Raw genomic sequence first — 20706 nt, 5'->3', positions numbered from 1 at the left:
TGCTTCTTTCAACCTCCCTCATAAATCCCTCAAAATCACACTCGGAATCACTATCCTTGTCCACATCCATGGAAGGTCCTGCTTCTGCCTGTCCTAGCATTCTCTCTCTTCCTCCTTTTGCTGGAAGAAGCTAGTGATGAGTGTCTGAGTCTTCTTGTTGATGTGCTCCTGTACAGATCATAGTAACGTGCACCGTTTTCCACGGTAAATATCACTTCCTGGCGTCGGACTTTATTAGGCACCCTGTTCATGGCCTCCTTAAGAATTTCAGCAGCATGAAGGATCTTGGTAACATCCTATATCTTCAGGGGGGGAGCTGGAGCTGCGTTGGAGTCTTCAGCAGCCATTCTCGCTTCCTCCTCTACCTGTGCCTCATCAATTGCAGCAACTCGACGAATGGCTTCATCCAAGGTGGTCTCCTCTCGGCATTGCACAAGGTCTGTTAAGTCCTCCTCTGCAACTACCTCACAGCCTGGGACCCTCTGAAGTTCTGCCAAGGTTGCCTGCCTGCTGTTCTCAGGGCACTGAAGTGAATCTTGTTGGTGAGAAGTGGTGAAGTACGGAGTTAGCTTGCACCAGGCATGGTTGTTTGTTGCCACGTTAACACTGTCCCAGGTGGCCACAATATTGTCAGTACAATTTTTCATGTTGTACTTTTTCCAAAACTGTACAATAATCATAGCAGCAGGGTTACTTGGAGTAGTTAACGTCATGGCAGGGTGGGGAGATTCCTGAGGTGGTGATGCTGGCGGTGGTGTGGCAGTGCTTGTTCCTGGTACAGGTGAGTCACGATCAGGAGAGGATGAGGGAGATGATGCTGGTGAACTGTCGGGGCTTCCACCCAATTCCTCCATCTGCTTCACCTCTGAAAAAGTTTCTGTTGCTCTCTGAAGATGTCTGCTTAGTCTTTGGTTGTAACATCTTGAAGTTACTTATGACCTCCTGGTCAAGAGGCTGCGTAAGTGACGTGGTGTTGGCTATTAAAAACCACCTTCACTGCTGGGTCTATGTCTGCCAAGATCTGAGGGTGTCCACGAACGTTATCAGCCAGCAGGGGGATTTTCTCAGGAAGTTTCAGAGCTCTCATTTTGCATTTTGCATCGGGGATGAAGTGTTTCTTAAACCATACCATGCATAATACTGCAGTCATCCAACCCAAGTCATTTCTATGCCAGATAACCCAGATCTGCCATAGGGTGGTTGTAGAAGCACCTGGGGTGTGCCACCTTGCTTATCAAAAACGATCTCATTTTATGAGACCCGGAGGCATTGACGGTCAGGAGTTGAGATACCCTGGACTTGTCGACCTTCCTGCCTCATCCCTGGCGGCTGGTTTTCATGATGTAAGTGTTGTTAGGCATCATTTTCCATTGTAGTCCCGTCTCGTCCATATTGTACACTCGATGTGCTGTGTACCCTTCCTTCTTTATGGTGTCCTTCAGTAGAGCTGGGAATTCTGAGGCAGCAATGTGGTCTGCTGAAGCAGTTTCTCCATGCAGCTTGGCCTGCCGTATCTCCTTCCTCTTCAGAAACAAAGCAAACCACTCTGTAGAGGCACGGAATGAGTCAGGCTGTGACCCAGTCCTCCTCGCAGCCACACTGTAGAACTTCTTCGCCATCTCCCTGATGTTCAAAGAATCTACAGGAACACCCTCTGCCTCCTTCCTCCATACGTACATACTGAGGTACCGCTCCATTATGATGATTGGTGGGTCAGTAGGCCTCGCCTCTGTAAGCCTTCACCGCCGCCAGGATCTTGTCTTGGTTTTTCATTATGGTCCTCACGCTGGCTTCATTCACGTCGTAGACCTTGGCAATGTCCACAATCCTCTCCCCTTTCTTCTTCCTCTCGATGATTTCTAGCTTGGTGGCCTGAGAGAGGTGCTGCTGCTTCTTGGGGTTCTCAGAAGGCTTCCTAGGCATCATGAGCAGGGTAAAATGCAGTAGCAAGGACAGAAAATGCAGCGAGAAAAAAGCACTGTCCAATGCGAATTATGCTACTGAGTGACGCTGTGGCGGGAGAAATTTAAACAAAACATCATGTAAGAGCAGAAGTGTTTTTAATTGGGCGACATCATGATCACGTCACGTTAGCGGGCGGGGGAGGCTACGTGATTGGAAGTTTTGATTGGCTGTCAGCATCACGGGAACGTTCAGCATGACCGTGTTGGACCAGGGGTGATCATGGTAGAGGCGAACTCTGCGAATTTCGCCCACTTCTCGGAGATCTGTCCGTGTTATGCTAACGCATCCGTGTTACAGTAATTAAATCGTATTAAATTGTACCAATTTTTTGCTGTCCGTGCTGGACGCGAATTGTGCTGGACAAACAAGTGTTGGACGTGAGGGTACTGTACTGGACAAGAACTTGGTAGACTATTGCAGAGTTTTGTTGATGTTTGTGAGCGTTGTGCCTTGAGAGTAAATGTAGAAACAGTAAAGTGAAGGTTATTGAGAGAGAAGGTGACTCCTAGTGTGATGCTACAGTGAATGGAGAGAGGCTGGAATTAGTGAGGGTTAAATACTTGGGTACAGTGATACAAAAAAGAGGAAAATATGCAAAAGTAGTAGAAAGTAGAGTGACATGAAGAAGGAAAGTAGCTGGTGCAATGAAGGCCTTGATAAGAAGCAGAGGCTTGAGTGTTGTAGCTGCATGAGGCTTGCATGAAGGAGTGGTAGTGCCTACTTTAACATATGGACATGAGACTATGGTGTGGCATGAAAATGAAAAGTCAGGAGTAAGAGCAGTGGAGATGGGACTGCTGAGGAATGTTTGTGAAGTATAGAGAGTGGATAGGATACGAAATAATGTGATTCATGAAAGATGTGGAGTGAGGAAGTCGGTGGACACCAGAATCGAAGAGAATGTACTGAGATGGTATGTCATGTGGAGAGAATGGATATCAACAGAGTGGTGAAAAAGGTATATCTGAGTGAATTTGAAGGAGGGAGGAGGCAAGGTAGGCCAAGGGGAACATGGAGGGATGTGGTGAATGAGTGTGTGAGGAAGAGAGGCTTGGAAGTCAGTGAGGCTAGGGGACTGACAAGATCAAGCTGGCTGGATGAATGTTGTGAAGAGAAACTTTTGATCAGGGATTTGGCACTCCTTTTTTACTGACAGTGTCCGGATTGACTCTATGGGATACGTTTATGTGGAGCTACAGAACAAGATGAGTGTTTTGGGCGTATCTGATAGAGCCAGGATTCTGGGGGCTTGAATGGTGAGTGAATGGAAGTGTGGCCCGCTGGATTGGGCAAATTTGGGCTCACCCTACCCAAGGTTTGGAAAGGAGTTACAGATGATGATGATGATGATGATTTCCGTTATGGTGTTATGTGGGGGGAGAAGTGATTTTGTGTTTGCACTACTATCTGAAAAGTTGATGGATTGGTGTACCAGGGTGATGAGTCCACCGCCACCGCCATCGGCCCGGTCTTGTCTGATGATGGTAAATTATGATATGTTGGTGTTTTTTGTGTTCCGCGTAATTTTGTTTCCTGTAAGATGGCATTGTGTTCGTTTTGTTGTGTGATGAATTATGTGAATTCTTGTTTTTTGGTGTTTATGTCATCTGTGTTTATTTCAAGAATGTTAATGTTGTGTGTACAATGTGTGTTGGGTGCTGCATCATCGGGGGGGGAGGTGGGGATGTGGGTGGAGGGGAAGGAGTAAGGGTTGGGGTGGATTAGATTGGGGTGGAGTGGGAGGGGTTAGGGGACTGGATGGTGTGAGAAGGATTGATGGGTTAGGCTGAGGAGGTGTGGAGGAAGTAAGAGAGGAGCTGGTGGTGGGGTTAGAGGGTGGGGGGAAGGAGCATAAGGAGCAGGTCTAGGTGTTTGTGTAAAGTTCTTTGGATGCAAGTGTTGTGCAGGTGAAATGGGCCCTGTTCTTGCGGGAATTGCACGGAACTGAACCCTTTGTCAGTCGACTCGAAGTGATGTGTTTTGAGCATATTGGACATAAGTATTTGTTGATGGTTCCTGGATTGCTCTTAATGTCACCAGCTAGAAGTCTTGAAAAAATGACCACTGGAGAGTTGTTTCTCGGTGTGGAAAAAACAGCGTTGTTGTGTGTGTTGTGTTGGGAGGTGTGTTACCTGCCTGTGCAACTGAAGCCACTCCCAGGCTCTTGGGCCCAGTGAGGAGCCAGGGGGGTATGTGGTGGTTTGGCCCCCATGCCGTCCTCGTCTTCCTCCGCTTCGACAGTCTCTTGGGAGTGAACCCACGATGAAGACCACTGCTCCAGGTCCTCCCCGTGTTTATCATGGTGCTTGAAGCCCTCTCACATGGTTTCAGTAATGGGCTCTGGTGGGAGATGTATGCTGATGATTTGGTGTTGATTGGAGAGAATGAAAGGGAGGCGGAGGAAAGATTTAGGAAGTGGGGAGATTGTATGGGGCATAAGGAGGTGAGAGTAAATGCAGAGAAAACAAGGTGGTGGTATCTTGGGTATGGTGGCAGTACTGTCAAAGAAAAGGGAGATGGCCATGTGCATTTTGCCACAAGGATATGGGAAGTAATTCCATCTTGTGCAGTGTTTGTGATAAGTGGGTGCATGATATTTTTAGTGGTATTAGACCTAGACTGTGAGATAATGCTGATTTCATGTGTGATGTGTGTTGGGGAGAGCATGTGGAGATTGTCAGGCATAAAAGGATTGATCTTGCTGGTGAGTCTCTTGATAGTGTGGAAGAGTTTTGATACTTGGAGACATGTTATGTGCTGGAGGTGAGGCTGGATCTAGCTTAGTGGCTAGAGTGAGGAGTTGTTGGAAGAAGTTCAGGGAGCTGATGGCTCTCCTGACATTGAGAGGACTTTCCCTCCTTGCTTTGGGATCCTAGTATGCAGCATGTGTTAGGAGTGTAATGCTGTATGGCAGTGAGACCTGGGTAGCAAAGGAAGAGGATATTTGCAGACTCAAACGTACAGAAATTACAGTGATTAGGTGGATATGCAATGCGTCCCTGAATGTGAGGCCTGGGGGAGCTAGGTTTTTTATGGAAGAGTTAAGAGGAGAGAAGAAGAGATGAGAGGAGGGAGGAAGAGATCAGTAGGTCGGAAGTAGTGGAAGCGATGAAGAAGATTAAGCTGGGAAAGGCCCCAGGAATTGATGGAGTGTGTGGTGAAATGCTTAGGTATGGGGGTGAGATTGTTGTGGAGTGGATATGGAAGTTGTGTAGATTGGCTTGGGAAGAGGGAAGGGTTCCAGAGGACTGGAAATCAGGTATAATTGTTCCTCTGTACAAAGGAAAAGGGGAGAAAGAAGTATGTGGTAACCATAGGGGTATTTGCCTTCTTAGTGTGACTGGTAAAATATATGGTAGAATACTCATTGATAGGGTTAGGCATATGACAGAGGAGCTGGTTGGAGAAGAACAAGGGGGATTTAGGAAGGGAAAAGGGTGTGTAGATCAGATATTTGTTCTAAGATGTTTAGTGGAGAAGTATCTAGAGAAAGGAAGGAAAGTGTATGCTGCCTTCATGGACTTGGAGAAAGCTTATGACAGAATAGATAGGCAAGGTATGTGGAAGGTATTAAGAATATATGGAGTGGAGGGGAAATTGTTGAGTGCTGTGAAGAGTATGTACGTGGGAGCTAGGGCTACGGTGCGAGTGGATGGTGAGCTGAGTGAGTTCTTTGATCTCAATGTGGGACTGAAACAGGGGTGTGTGATGTCTCCATGGCTGTTTAATATATATATGGATGGGGTTGTAAAGGAGGTGCAAGGTAGGGCAGTGGATGTGGGGGTGGCCCTAATGAATGAGGGTGAGATTTGGAAGCTTCCGGTGTTGCTGTTTGCTGATGATACAGTACTGTTGAGTGAAGATGAATGGGAGTTGCAAGGTTTGGTGAATGAATTTGGGACAGTGTGTAGGAGGAGGAAGCTGAAAGTTAATGTAAACAAAAGTAAAGTTATGGTGTTTGAGAGGAATGAAGTCACAGAGTGTGCAGTGAGGTTGGATGGTGAGGATATGGAGAATGTGAGTGCATTCAAGTACTTGGGTAGTGTGATGAGTAAGGATGGAACTTTGGGGGATGAAGTACGTGAAAGGGTACAGCAGGGAAGAAAGGTTGTTGGTACACTGAAAGCAGTGATGAGAAATAGGGAGGTGAGTATGGAAGTTAAGAAGTCACTGCATGATGGTATTGTGATCCCTACCCTGACGTATGGAAGCGAGGCGTGGACCTTGCAAGAGGGGAACAAGTCAAGAGTGAGAGCAGTGGAAATGAGTTACTTGAGAGGAGCATGTGGAGTGACGTGGAGGGACAGGTTGACGAATGAAGAAGTGAAGGAACGTTGTGGAGTAGATGTGGATGTGGTTGAAAAGATTAGGAGAAATACACTGAGGTGGTTTGGACATGTAGAGAGAATGGAGAATGAAAGACTGACTAAGAGGGTGTATGTAGGTGAGGTGGAGGGAGGGAGAGGGAGGGGTAGACCGAGGATGAGGTGGAGGGATGGAGTTGAGAGGTATATGAGGGAGGGGGGGGTGAGTTGGGGGGAGGGGAGTCAAATGGTGGGTGACAGAGTGACTTGGAGACATTTTGTCTGTGGCCACCCTTTGTGGGATTAGGGCGTCGGGCTATAGATAGATAGATAGATAGATAGTTAAGAGGAAGGATGAGGCGGGAGTGTATTGGTGTTGTTATGAGGAGAGGTAGACTGAGATAGTTTGGGCATGTGGCGAGGATGAGGGATGACAGTTGGGTGCAGAAAGTGAGAAGTGCTAACACTGGGGTTGGAGTTGCAAGAGGCAGACTGAAAAAGACCTGGGGTGAGGTCGTAGAGTGTGATGTCAGGGTTAAGGGACTGAATAGGGAGGCTGCCAGAGATCGAGCAGCATAGAGAACTGCCATTAGGTGATCAAGGCCAATACATGCAAACATGTTGAAGCCTTTATAAATGAAACAAAATGAAATGAGATCCATACTGAGATTTATAGTAGAGAGGGACACCTTCACGCAGTGACACCAGTTATACAGAAGACCCTTACCTCCCTGCCTGTCCCTTGAACGGAGGATTATTGCCTCCAGTCCACTGGATTCATGTCCATATGAGCCATGGGCCACATCAATAGGAACAACACTGAGGTATGGAATAATAAAAACACCATTACAATGAACCAATCAATGTTTTCCTCAGCTTCAACACATTCTGCCCTTACAACAGATCCACGCTGAGATCCGATATAACACAAAAGGGCCTGGTGACCACCGCTACTACATCAAGGATCTGGGCAGCAGAACTGGCACCTTTGTCAATGGAATGCGTCTCAGTGAACCATACGAAACCAGCCCGCCATATGAGGTGCAGTTAATCCTGATTTAAAGTTGTTTCATTTAAGGCTAGTTATAAGTTGCTGAATTTATAACTTTTCTTTTGAAGGTGTTTAATTTTGAAGTTGTTTCATTATTAAGTTATTAATGTTGTTTCAAGTTTTCTTATTATGTTGGTGATGAATTAGCACATTCTCTTTAAAATTTTTTCATTGCAAATTTTCTGATTAAGTAGCTCTTGAACTAACACTTTTCTTTTAAGATTGTTTCATTTAAAGTTTTCATATTAAGTTGCTGATCAATTAGCATATTTGCTAATCATCTACTCACATTATGTAGTGCTGCGTGTTTCTTCCTTCCCCTTTCTTTTTGTATCTCTGTGTCTGACTGCCTCTTTTACTTATACTTCCTTTCTTTTGCGTTACTTTTTATTACTCTTCTTTCCACTTCATGTGGTTCTACACTGAGTGTCTAGCCTGATGTTTTCCTGTAGTCCAGGAAACCATTTACCACAGTGGGTGTTAACCATATAACTAGATTACAGGGTGAAGTGGAGCCTGCTCCTGTTAACTGGGTGGAGAGATGCAAGTATGGCATCCATAATAGAAACGTCGTCTGTGGCACTTTGGGGCTGCGGATTGGGAGGCCCTCAGACAGTACTTCTTTTATTTTCCCTGGATTGATTATTGCTTCCATAGCCGGGAGCCATCTGAGTGTGCCATTCTCATTACAGAGGTTATTCTCTTGGGCATGGAAGCATACAGTCCTTTCTCATATCCTTTGACTAATGCAAGAAAGCCTTGGTTTAATCACGCCTTTTCTAACGCTGTCGGCAACAAAGAGAGGGCCTATAAAAGGTACCGGAGCCAACCCACCCCTGAATCACATCTTTTTTAGGTTTCTGCACGGCATCTTTCTAAGTCTGTTCTTTGCTGTGCTAAAAATAATTTCATCTGTACTAAATGCTCTCATCTCTCCAACTTGAATTCTTCCCACTCCTTTTGGCACCTTGCCAAAAACCTTTCTGACAACTTTACTTCATCATCCTTCCCTCCTCTTTTCTACTCTGATGGCTGTGTAGCTATTTCTTCCACTGATAAAGCAGATCTGTTTGCTCAGACTTCTCCTCCAATTCCACCTTAGACAATTCCAGTGCTGTTCCTCCATCACTTCCCCCCTCTGACTTCCTCATGGCTGACATTATAATTTCTTCAGCTGATGTATTTTCTGCCATCACTGGCCTCAGTACTAACAAGGCATATGGGCCTGATGGAGTCCCTCCTGTTGTCCTCAAAAACTGTGCTTCAGTGCTTACACCCTGCCTAGGTAAATTCTTTCGCCTTTGTCTGTCAACTTGTACCTTTCCTTCTTGCTGGAAGTTTGCCATCATTCAGCCAGTCCCAAAGAAGGGTGACCATTCCCAACCCTCTAACTATTGTCCAATTGCTTTAACATCCTGTGTCTCAAAAGTTTTCAAGTCAGTTCTTAATTTAAAAATTTTAAAGCATCTTTCTCATTACAACCCTCTTTCTGATTGTCAGTATGGGTTCCATCAGGGGCTCTCCACTGGCGATCTTCTCATCTACCTTTCAGACTCCTGGTCATCCTCCTTTCAGGACTTTGGTGAAAGCTTTGCCATTGCATTTGACATCTCAGAGGCTTTCGATCGGGTCTGGCATAAATCCTTAATTTCCAAACTTTCCTCTTATGGTTTCTATTCTTCTATCTGTGCCTTCATCTATAGCTTCGTTTCTGGTCGTTCTATAGTTGCTGTTGTAGACTGCCATCATTCTTCTCCTAGATCTATCAATAGTGGTGTTCCTCAGGGTTCTGTCCTATCACCAACTCTTTTCCTTTTATTTATCAATGATCTTCTAAGCTGTACATCTAATCTTATCCACTCGTATGCTGATGATTCCACCCTTCACCTTTCCATTCGATTCGTGCAACATCCATCTCAGCAGTTACCTCAACAAACAAGGGATGAGGCTATGGCACACCTAATGTCTGACTTGGCTTGTATCTCTGACTGGGGTAAAAATAATCTTGTTGTTTGTAATGCATCAAAGACTCAGTTTTTACACTTATCAACCCATCCAAATCTTCCACAGGAGTACCCATTAATGTTTAATAATATCCAGCTCAATCCTGCATCATCCTTGAACATGCTTAGGGTTTCATTCACATGGGACTTATCTTGGAAAGATCATATTACATCTCTTGTAAAATCTGCTTGCAAGAGATTAGTGTGCTAAGCCGACTCCGTGCCTTCTTTACTCCTGCACAGTTGTTGACTTTATACACAGGTTGTATTTGCCCCTGTTTAGAGTACAACTCTCATATGTGGGGAGGCTCCCCACATACAGCTCTTCTCAATAGGGTGGAATCAAATGTTTTTCGTCTCATCAACTCTCCTCCTCTTACTGGCTCCCTTCAACCTCTGTCTCTTTGCCGCACTGTTGCCTGTTTATCTCTTTTCTATCACTGCTTCCATGGTCACTGCTCCTCTGAACTGTCTGCTTGCATCCCTCCACCTCTACGATGGGTGCGTAGCACCAGTCTAGCGACAAACTCTTATCTCTTTGCTGTCCAACTTTCTAATGCAAGAGTTAGCTGTTATTCCCAGTCCTTCATTTATGCAACAGGTGGTCAACTCAGGAACTGTCTCCTTCTGTCTGTATTTCCTACATCTTTTGATCTCCAGTCTTTTAAACGTAGTGTGTCCAGGCATCTTGAAATGAATGAATGAATGGATCTTGAATTTGGCTCTCATTCGTATTGTTTTTGTTTTTTCTTGGAAGGAACGTTCATTGAGGCTCAGCCTTTCAGCCTGTGGTTCCTTCTTCCTCGCATTAAAAAAAAAAAATAAAATTCAATGAACCAAATCTGCACACTATTCCCCACTCACTGTAGTGAGGTGTTGTCAGCCACAGTTGAACAATGGTTCACTGAACAGGACGGACTTGCAGGGGTGTTTGCTTGTCTTTGTTTGATGAGCATGCTTGGCCAGACAGAACAGGGTTGATCAACAACAGCAACCCTTAAAGTTGTTTCATATAAAGTAGTTCTGTTATTAAGTAGCTCCTGAATTAGCCTTTTCAGTCTAACACATCATGGACCACGGTTGTGGTTCAAAATAAGGATCGCCCAGGAATTTGCTGAAAACCTTTTTAAAACAGTCACCTAAAAACCATCTTAAAAAGCAAACTTATTCTTGAAACATCATTCAGAGGGTTCCTTTTCAATAGTTTAGGTCAGCCAAGCATTGATTATGTGGAAAAAGAGCATTATAAGAAAGTTTGGTACATTCAGAATTTGCCTGTTTGTTCATGTTATTGTTATTCATATTTTTGTTTCACAGGTCTACAAGAAAATTTGTTAGGTATTTCGGGATAAAAACTAACCAGTTGTACATAATGGGTCATTGCATGTGTCCTTGACGTATTTTAAAACACCTAATTGAAAGATGATCATCCACATACTTCACCTCTTCCTTACAACTAATCCTTCTGCTTAACTGTTACTCTTTCCTCCCCATTGGGCTCCTCTGATCACAACCTTAATACTTTAACTTGTCCTATTGCCTCAGTATGGCCTGTGGACCCTCCAAAGAAATGTCATTTGTGGCACTTTGGAGTTGCAGATTGGGAGTCCTCAAGCAGTACTTCTTTGATTTTCCCTAGAATGATTATTGCTTCCATGGCCGGGAGCCATCTAAGTTTGCCTTGTTCATTACAGAGGTTATTCTCTCGGTTATGGATGCATACATTCCTTTCTCATATCCATTGACTAATGCAAGAAAGCTTTGGTTTAATTGCTCTTGTTCTAATGCTGTGCACAACAAGGAGAGGGCCTATAAAAGGTACTGGAGCCAGCCCACCCCTGAATCACATGTTTTTCAGGTTTCTGCCCGGAATTGTACTAAGGCTGTTCTTCCTTGTGCTAAGAATAATTTCATCCGTACTAAATGCCCTCAACTCTCTAACTCGAATTCTTCCCGCTACTTTTGGCACTTTGCCAGAAACCTTGGTAACAACTTTACCTCATCATCCTTCCCTCCTCTTTTCTACCCTGATGGCTGTGTAGCTATTTCTTCTACACATAAAGCAGATCTGTTTGCTCAGACTTTCTTCTCCAGTTCCACCTGAGACGATTCCGGTGCTGTTCCTCCATCACTTCCCCCCTCTGACTTCCTCATGGCTGACATTATAATTTCTTCAGCTGATGTATTTTCTGCCATCACTGGCCTCAGTACTAACAAGGCATATTGGCCTGATGGAGTCCCTCCTGTTGTCCTCAAAAACTGTGCTTCAGTGCTTACACCCTGCCCAGGTAATTTCTTTCGCCTTTATCTATCAACTTTTACCTTTCCTCTTGCTGGAAGTTTGCTTTCATTCAGCCAGTCCCAAAGAAGGGTGACCATTCCCAACCCTCTAACTGTCGTCCAATTGCTTTAACATCCTTTGTCTCAAAAGTTTTCAAGTCATTTCTTAATAGAAAAATTTTAAAGTATCTTTCCTGTCACAACCTTCTTTCTGATAGTCAATATGGGTTCCATCAGGGATGCTCCACTGGCGATCTTCTTACCATCCTTTCAGAATCCTGATCATCCTTCTTTCGGGACTTTGGCGAAAAATTTGCCTTTGCACTTGACATCTCAGAGACTTTCGATCGGGTCTGGCATAAATCTTTAATTTCCAAACTGCCCTCTTACGGTTTTTATCCTTCTGTCTTTGCCTTCATCTGTAGTTTTCTTTCTGGTTGTTCTATAGCTGCTGTTGTAGACAGCCATCGTTCTTCTCTTAAATCTATCAACAGTGGTATTCCTCTGGGCTCTGTTCTATCACCAACTCTCTTCCTTTTATTCATCAATGACCCTCTAAGCTGTACATCTAACCCTATCCACTCATACGCTGATGATTCCACCCTTCACCTTTCCATTCAGTTCGTGCAACGTCCATCTCAGCGGTTACTTCAACAAACAAGGGATGAGGCTATGGCACACCTAATGTCTGACTGGGGCAAAAATAATCTTGTTGTTTGTAATTCATCAAAGACTCAGTTTTTACACCTATCAACTCGACAAAATCTTCCACACAAGTACCCACTAATGTTTAATAATATCCATCTCAATCCTGCATCAATCCATGAACATGCTTAGGGTTTCATTCACGTGGGACTCAACTTGGAAAGATCATATTACATCTCTTGTAAAATCTGCTTCCAAGAGATTGGGTGTGCTAAGCCGACTCCATGCCTTCTTTACCCCTGCACAGTTGTTGTTTTTATACTCGGGCTTTATTCAACCCCTGTTTAGAGTACAACTCTCATGTGTGGGGAGGCTCCTCACATACAGTTCTTCTCAATAGGGTGGAGTCAAAGGCTTTTCATCTCATTAACTCTCCTCCTCTTACTGGCTCCCTTCAGCCTCTGTTTCTTCGCCGCACTGTTGCATCTTTCTCTTTTCTCTTGCTACTTCAATGGTCACTGCTTCTCTGAACTGTCTTCTTGCATCCCTCCACCTCTATGATGGGCACATAGCACCTGTCTAGTGACAAACTCTCATCCCTTTTCTGTCCAACTCTAATGCAAGAGTTACCCGTTACTCCCAGTCCTTTATTTATGTAACAGGTCAACTCTGGAACTGTCTCCCTCAGTCTGTATTTCCTACTTCCTATGATCTCCAATCTTTTAAATGCAGTGTGTCCGGGCATCTCGAAATGAACGGATCTTGAATTTGGCTCTCCTTTGTATTTTTTTTTCTTTTCTTGGAAGGAACAGTTTGCAGGCTCCTGGCCTTTGGGACCTTCTTTCTTGTTAAAAAAAAAAAAAAAAAAAAAAAAAAAAAAACACTTCCAGATACACAGAAATTCTTCTAAGACATTGCAAGCAGATGAGAAGCCATTCAAGTACGGAATTGCCATCAAGTATCAATAGTGCATCACTAGCAGCGTGCCTGCTCAGACAAACCCCGGTTCAGTGATGCAATTGCTTAAGTAAAAACCCATAAAAACCCATCGCTAGGTGGGGTATCGTATTTTGGGGTAGATTTAACATGTAAGGTATACTGTAGGAATGCGTTTTCGAGCCTTGGGTTTCCCCCACCAACCAAGTCTTAAACTCATTCAAATGAGTCCCCCAAAAAGTTTAAAGTCAATGTAAATGGCCTAACAGCTGTTAAAGAATATAACCTAAGTCTCAAACCAGTGCCCGTCTTGCTTGTACCCAGTCAAGGTCACTGGAGAATGCGATCTCCGACTCATATTCAAACACGATAGAGAAGCAGCAGCAGCATTGTATACAATCCCACCATCAGACAGTCCCAGGACAATTAAAGAAACATCTTTTATGCATGATAATAATGTATGAATGATGCAGAATCATCCGAAGTACAAATTGTTGTGACGGAGAATTGTTGATGTTTTGATGGGGAATGCAATGGATAATGTCATCGGGATAGGCTTTTCAACGGCTCCTCTTTATATCATTTTAGTTACTGTTCTGGTTGCGGAGCTCCTTTATTTTCTTCTTTCTTATTTTCCAACACTTACAGTAGAAGTCCGATTTTTCTTCATCTATGGGACCAGGCAAGTGCCGAAAAATCAAAATTGCCGAATTATCAAAAACCCTACCCACTCAGTACCTTATATGTTTCGGTGAACACTATCATCACTACTCATATCATTACAAATGTGCTTGGAGAGAGTACTGTATACTGTTTGATACTGTACAATACTGTAATGAATACAGTGCTATACATGAATATGAAAAATAAAGAAATTAGTGAACATACTGTATATAAATGTAATGGTACAGTAGGCCTACAAGTTCACATGCACTTACCTAAACTTATAGTAGGTTCCTTAATTACGTATGTACAATAGAAGGGGTTGATTGGACTCTGCTACTGCTGGAAGAAGTCCCCAGCAGTAGAAGGTCCTGCAACAGGCTCTAAGGACTCATGGAGAATTTCAAGACTGACGAAAAAAATCGGAAAATCTGCCGAATGATCAGAGATTTTCGTAAATGGGACTATTTCTCAAAACTGCCGAAATATCAGATTTGCCGGGGAATTGGATGCCGAAGAATTGGACTTTTACTGTATTTGGAAATTCCTTTGTATTTTCAAACCGTTTTCCCTTGAACAGCTCGAATGTAAACACATGATTTATCGATCGATGATACGATCAGAATAGCCTTTTCAACGGTCCCTCTTTATGTCATTTTAGTCACTGTTGTGGTTACTGAGCTCCTTTATTTTCTCTTTCTTATTTTCTAACATTTATAAGAAATTCCTTTTTATTTTCAAAGCATTTTTCCTTGAACAGCCTGAATGTAAACACATGATTTATCAATGAATATTTCATATCCATTCCCTGGGCCTGGAACTGTGCATTGGGTGGGGCCTGAGGCATATCTCTCCCCATCTTATTTTACTGGTTATGACCAAGCTAAAGAATGTAATTCAAAGCAAGCCTGAGGACATTAAATCACCCAGGGGGATCTGAGTTTCTTCGTGAAATGTGGGAAGTTTGAGGGGTAGAGCAGTGGAAGTGGTTGAGGTAATGAGTAGGAGGTGGATGGATGTGGGATGTGTGTAAGAAGTCCAGTGTAGGGGTGGATCAGCTAGAAAGATTGCTGGGAGGGATTGTTGCTACAAGTTGTTTTGGCAGGGTTGGATAGATGGACATGGGGATGCAGGGGTGTTGATTAGGGAGAAATAGTTGGAGCATGTCATGAATGTTATGAGAGTAAGTGACAGGATAATAGCAGTGAAAATTTTGTTCAGTGGGATGGTGTTTGCAGTTGTATCAGCATATGCTCCATAAGCAGGCGTGGATGAGGCAGAGAAGGATACATTTGGGATGACTTAATACGTGTAGTAAGCGGTATGGAGGATGATGAGATTGAAGTATTTGGGAGGGATTTAAATGGTCATGTAGTGAAGCAGCTCATGGATATGAAGGAGTACATTGGGGTTGTGCATATTGTACAAGAAATGAAAGGGAAAGGATACTCGAGTTTTGAGAGGTAATGAGCGTGATTGTGTGCAACACACATTTTAGGAAAAGAGAGAGTAGGTTGATTACATACTAGTTTTGGGAAATAGCAGCCAGATAGACTATTTCCTAGTCAGGAGGGCTGATAGGAAGTTAGTGAGGGATGTTAAAGTTATAGGGAGTGAGGAGTGTGTGCAGCAATGCAGATTGTTGATATAAGACATGGTGTTTAAGGAGTGAGTGGTGAAAAAGAGGACATATTACCGTAGGAGGATAATATGGAAGTTGAAAAACCAAGCAGTAAGGGATGCCTTCCATAGCGAGATGAGGAAAATGGTGACTGAACAGGAAGATGCGGACGGAAGTGTTAATGAACAGTACAGAGCCCTCAAGACGAACATTTTGAGAATTACTGATTCAGTATGTGGATGGACAAGAGGCCCACCAAGACATAAAGTGACTTGGTGGTGGGATGAGGGTGTAGAAGCTGCAGTTAAGGAGAAAAAAAGGCTTTTCTAGGAATGGAAGAAGGGTGGTAACAAAGAGGAATAGTTGACTGCCAAGCATAGGGTTAGTAATGAAATTTATTGGGCGAAGTCTGAGTCACTGAGACTTTTACTTGATAACCTCAATTGTGTGGAAGGGAAGAATATGATTTTTAAGGTGGCAAATCAGATGATAAGGGAGAAAAGGGATATTATAGATGAGCAGTGTGTGAAGAATGATGAAGGAGGGGTTGTGATGAACAGTGGGGATATTCAAGATGCATGGAGAGAGCATTACAGCCAATTGTTGAATGAGACACTTGACTGGAACAGGGAAGTTCTGAAGCCAGCAGATCCAGTGTTTGGCCCTTGGCCTCTGATTGACGCTGCTGCTGTGAGTGGGGCAATAGGCAGGATGCAGGTGGGGAAGGCAGCAGGTGTTTCTGAGTTGACTGCTGAAATGTTGGAAGCCTCAGGAGATATAGGAGTGAGGTTAGTCACTGACCTGATAAGTACGATTATATATGAGTGTGTTGTCCCAGATGATTGGCTGAAGAGTGTAATTGTAAATGTGTACAAGGGATAGGGTGATGCCCTGGAAAATGGAAATTATAGAGGCAAAAAGCTTTTAGACCAGATAATGAAGGTAGTGGACAGAGTTCTAGGAGATATGATTAGAGAGAGAGTGAATATTGATGAGATGCAGTTTGGGTTTATCCCAGGCAAAGGGACCACTAATGCTTCATTCATTGTTTGACAGCTTCAGGAAAAATATATAGGAAAGAAATGGGAACTGTACTTTGTTTTTATTGATTTGGAGAAGGCCATTGACAGAGTCCCTAGAGAGGTGGTGAGGTGGGCAATGAGAAAGCATGGCTTGGAGGAGTGGCTGGTTAGGGTGGTTATGGCCATGTAACTGGGTGCTCACATCCAGGTAAGGGTAAATGGAGATTTGAGTGATGAGTTTTCCTTGAATGTTGGTGTGCATCAGGGGTCAGTCTTGAGCCCCTTGTTGTTTATCATGGTACTTGAAGCCCTCTCATGTGACATCAGAAATGGACTCCCGTGGGAGATGTTGTATGCTGATTATTTGATGTTGGTTGCAGAGAATGAAAGGGAAGTTGAGGAAAGATTTAGGAAGTGGAGAGATGGTATGGGGCACAAGGGCTTAAGGGTAAATGCAGATAAAACAAAAGTGATGGTATCTAAGGCTGTCAAAGAAGAGGGAGAGTGGCCATGTGCGATTTGTCACAAGGGTGTGGGAAGTAATTCCATCTTGTGCAGTGTTTGTGATGAGTGGGTGCATAAGAGATGTAGTGGTATTAGAAGTAGACTGTGAGATAATGCTGATTTCATGTGTGGTGTGTGTCAGGGAGAGCATGTGGATATTGCCAAGTGTGAAAGGATTGAACTTACTGGTAGAGTCTCTTGAGTGTGTGAAAAAGTTTTGTTATTTGGGAGAATGTTATGTCCTGGAGGTGGGGCACGAGATAGCTCTGTGGCTAGAGTGAGGAATGGTTGGAAGAAGTTCAGGGAGCTGTTGCCTCTTCTGACATTGAGAGGACTCTCCCTCTCTGCTAAGGGATCTTTGTATGCGGCATGTGTTAGGAGTGTAATGCTGTATGGTAGTGAGACCTGGGCAGTAAAGGAGGACGATATTTGCAGGCTCAAATGTACAGAAATGGCAGTGATTAGGTGGATGTCCAGTGTGTCCTTGAGTACAGTGCCTGGGGGGCTAGGTTTACGATGGAAGAGTTGGGAGGTAGGAAGGGACTGGAATGTATTGGTGTTGTGATGAGGAGAGGTAAATTGAGATGGTTTGGGCATGTGAATAGGTTGGAGGATAATAATTGGGTGCAGAACATGAGAAATGTTAATGCTGGGGGTAGGGTAGTGAGAGGTAGACGGAAAAAGACCTGGCATGAAGTCATTGAGTGTGACTTCGGGGTTAAGGGACTAAACAGGGAAGCTGCCAGAGATCGAGCAGCATGGAGAGCCGCCATTAGGTGACCATGGTCGAAGCTATATATATATATATATATATCTATACAGGTATACCTCTAGATGCGATACCCCAGATTAACCCCTAAAGACCACAGGGTGCCTCCCACAACTGCAATTCGAGGGTGTTTTGGCAACTTTCACCAAGGGTAAATCGATTGTGTTCTGGCCAAGGAGGAAGAATTTACACACCTGACAATGCAATCCGTACCCCCGTAGGCCTAATAGTTACCGCACAATCGCGTGTCAAAGTTAAAAAAAGTTTATGATAGTTACTTCTCAAAAACAATTGAAAACATGAAAGTTTTGATAACTACACATTTTTCTTATTGGAACAGGTAATTTCAAATTGTTTTGTGACACCAACCATGAAAACAGGTGTATGTAGGTGTGGGGACATTACTAAGCTGTGGGGAGATAAAGTAGGCTGTGGAGAGTAGGCCTATAGGTACGGGGGTTGGAAATAACCAGCTTTTCGCATGAAAAGAGAACACTTCAGTGTGTTCTGTAACATCTACCATGAAAACAGGTGTGTATGTAGGTGTGGGAAATAACTAGTGTGGGGAGTAGGCCTTCAAGGCCTTGGTGGTACTTGGGGAGAAAAATTTCGGCAACAACCAAATTCTCTTGTGGAAACCATCCATTTCAATGGGATTTTGTCATACCAGCCATAAAAACAGGTGTGTATATAGGTGTGGGGAGATAAAACAGGTGTGTAGAGTAGCCCTACAAGGCCTCATAATCATTCCAAAACTAACACAGACACATATAAATGTTTATATAAAGTTGAATAATGCTATAGATGCATAAGGAAGGAAGGAAAGAAGAAAAAACAATAATCTGTTTCCGATTTCTCACTTTACTGTCCCAACTTATCATTACACATTTATCACACTCACCATTACAGTTATCACATTATCATTACACCTCATCACACTTGTCATTACAGTTTCGGCAATAACCAAATTCTCTCGCGGAAACTCTCCACTTCAGTGGAATTTATCGCACCAGCTATGAAAACAGGTGTGTTTGTAGGTGTGTTTGTAATGCAACGTTGAGGAGAAAAGAGACGTACACAGTATTTCGGATGAAAGTAATGAAAAGTACAGAGCCTCATACAATCTGGTGGCCAATTATAACAGAAATAAGGAAAACATATGCAATGCATTGCCTTTCAAGTGCATTGAAAGTAACAACATCTGGATGTGTGGTGGGAAACGTTCGCACCTTGCCAGTGCTAATCACAGTCGTGATAGCCTGGGCTGACCCTGGCTGACACGCCAGATAACAGGAACACATGGATAGAATACAAAGGAATTCATAAAAATAAATAATCAGTAGTCAATCATGAAACATACATGCACATAAGTGTGTTCATTGTGATGGAAATGCAAAAAAAAAATGCTGACCAACATTGTCACGCGTAGCGGTGTGCATTCGTAATGCAGCATTGAGGAGAAAACAAACATATACAAAATTTGGAATGAAAGTAATAACTTTAAGCAGCCTCAAACTATTGGGTTGAAATCAATTAGTGCAAAAAGTATGTAATTCACTGAATCATGAGTTATTTGTTATGTGCAGTGACTCCCTAACTAACTAACTAACAAACAGGCAGATAAGTTGACCACAAAGGGCTGGCGGTTATGTTTACGCAGAGTAAGCATTTGCTCAGAGATGAAGGCTAATCAGAGGTACAAATCTGAGCAGGTAGGGGGGGGGGGGAAGCGGTGCATCACATGTAGTACAACATATAGCATTCTCCAACTACGTACGTACGGAAACTGGTAGGTACAACGTGAGAAATGAACAGAGTGTGGTGTAATTATATGTAAATTTGGGAAGAAGTAGAAATAATATGAAACAGGTGCGTAAGGCCTGATAACATTCAGGGGTCTGTAGGGGGTTGGAAGGGTAGTGAGGGACAAGGAGGGAGGGATAGGGTGGGGTTTGGAGGAGGGATGAGGCTAGCAGGAAGGGAGGAGGGGCAAGAGAGGGTGGGAAGGGATGCAGGTGGTGGTGGGAGGAGAGATGGAGGTGTGTGGAGGGGTGGGAAAGTGATGGGGGACAAGGAGGGAGTGAGGGAGTGGAGTAGAGAGTGAGATGGAGGCGGCCGAGAGGGGAGGGGCGCCCCCTCACCGGCCAGGTTGGTCTGATCCCCTCTCATGCCACATCAGGGATGAGTTCTCATTGGCCTGAAGCCATGTACATCATAATCGAGGTGGAGCAAGAGCTCCGCAGTTTTTTCAGGCCCTGCCTAATTGATGCTATTAGGCATTTTGGCATAAAACTCAAATCGCATCACTTGATGCGATTAGGGCTTTAGGGGTTAACGATGGGTGTAGAAATACCACCGTACCTCGCCTAATGATGGCTGAACCCTGGTTTAACGATGGGTTTTGATTTTCTTTTACCGATTTTGATGATATTTTAGACTAAAATTGTGTGTTTAGGTTGTTATATAAACTGTTTTTTTGGCTTAATGTGTTTTAGCCATAGGTGGGGTGAACATTGTCATTTTGGGGTACAGTTTACTAAGCTTGATTTTTTGCAGACTTATTTTTGATGATTTTCAGATTATATTTGTTGGTTTTAGTTAGTTATTTACAGGTGTTAGGCTTAGGTTAGCTTCTTTTAAAGCTATTAGGCCATTTAGATTTGCTTTAAACTTGTTTGGGGGCTCATTTGGCTGGGTTTTGGACTTGGTTTGGGGGGAAACCCAAGGCTGAGAAACACATCCCATTATTATACATGTTAAAACTACCCTAATATACAATACCCCGCCTAACGATGGGTTTTTACCTAACCAATTGCGTCGTTAAACCTGGGTATATACAGTATATACTGTATATATATATATATACCTAGGCTGCTTCCCCCAGGGAAAGGGAGGTAGCCGAGACAGGACGACACACTCCCCATTTACTCATCCATTCAAACA

The 20706-nt window shown here is 43.6% G+C and overlaps 1 protein-coding gene across 1 annotated transcript in view; it reads left to right on the top strand.

Annotated features, from left to right (window-relative positions):
* Positions 1–20706, top strand: part of LOC145416872 (angiogenic factor with G patch and FHA domains 1-like) — a 136380-nt gene that overhangs the window by 13566 nt on the left and 102108 nt on the right. The window contains exon 2 of the mRNA XM_080285739.1: positions 7173–7310. Within this exon, the coding sequence (XP_080141865.1) occupies positions 7269–7310 (42 nt within the window). The 5' untranslated portion in view covers positions 7173–7268. The remainder of the gene's footprint in view (positions 1–7172; positions 7311–20706) is intronic.

Source organism: Coenobita brevimanus, chromosome 108 (genome assembly GCF_032717465.1).
Source record: "Coenobita brevimanus isolate Jiangsu-jjx chromosome 108, ASM3271746v2, whole genome shotgun sequence".
NCBI classification, from domain to species: domain Eukaryota; kingdom Metazoa; phylum Arthropoda; class Malacostraca; order Decapoda; family Coenobitidae; genus Coenobita; species Coenobita brevimanus.
This window is presented reverse-complemented; position numbering and strand designations above follow the sequence as displayed.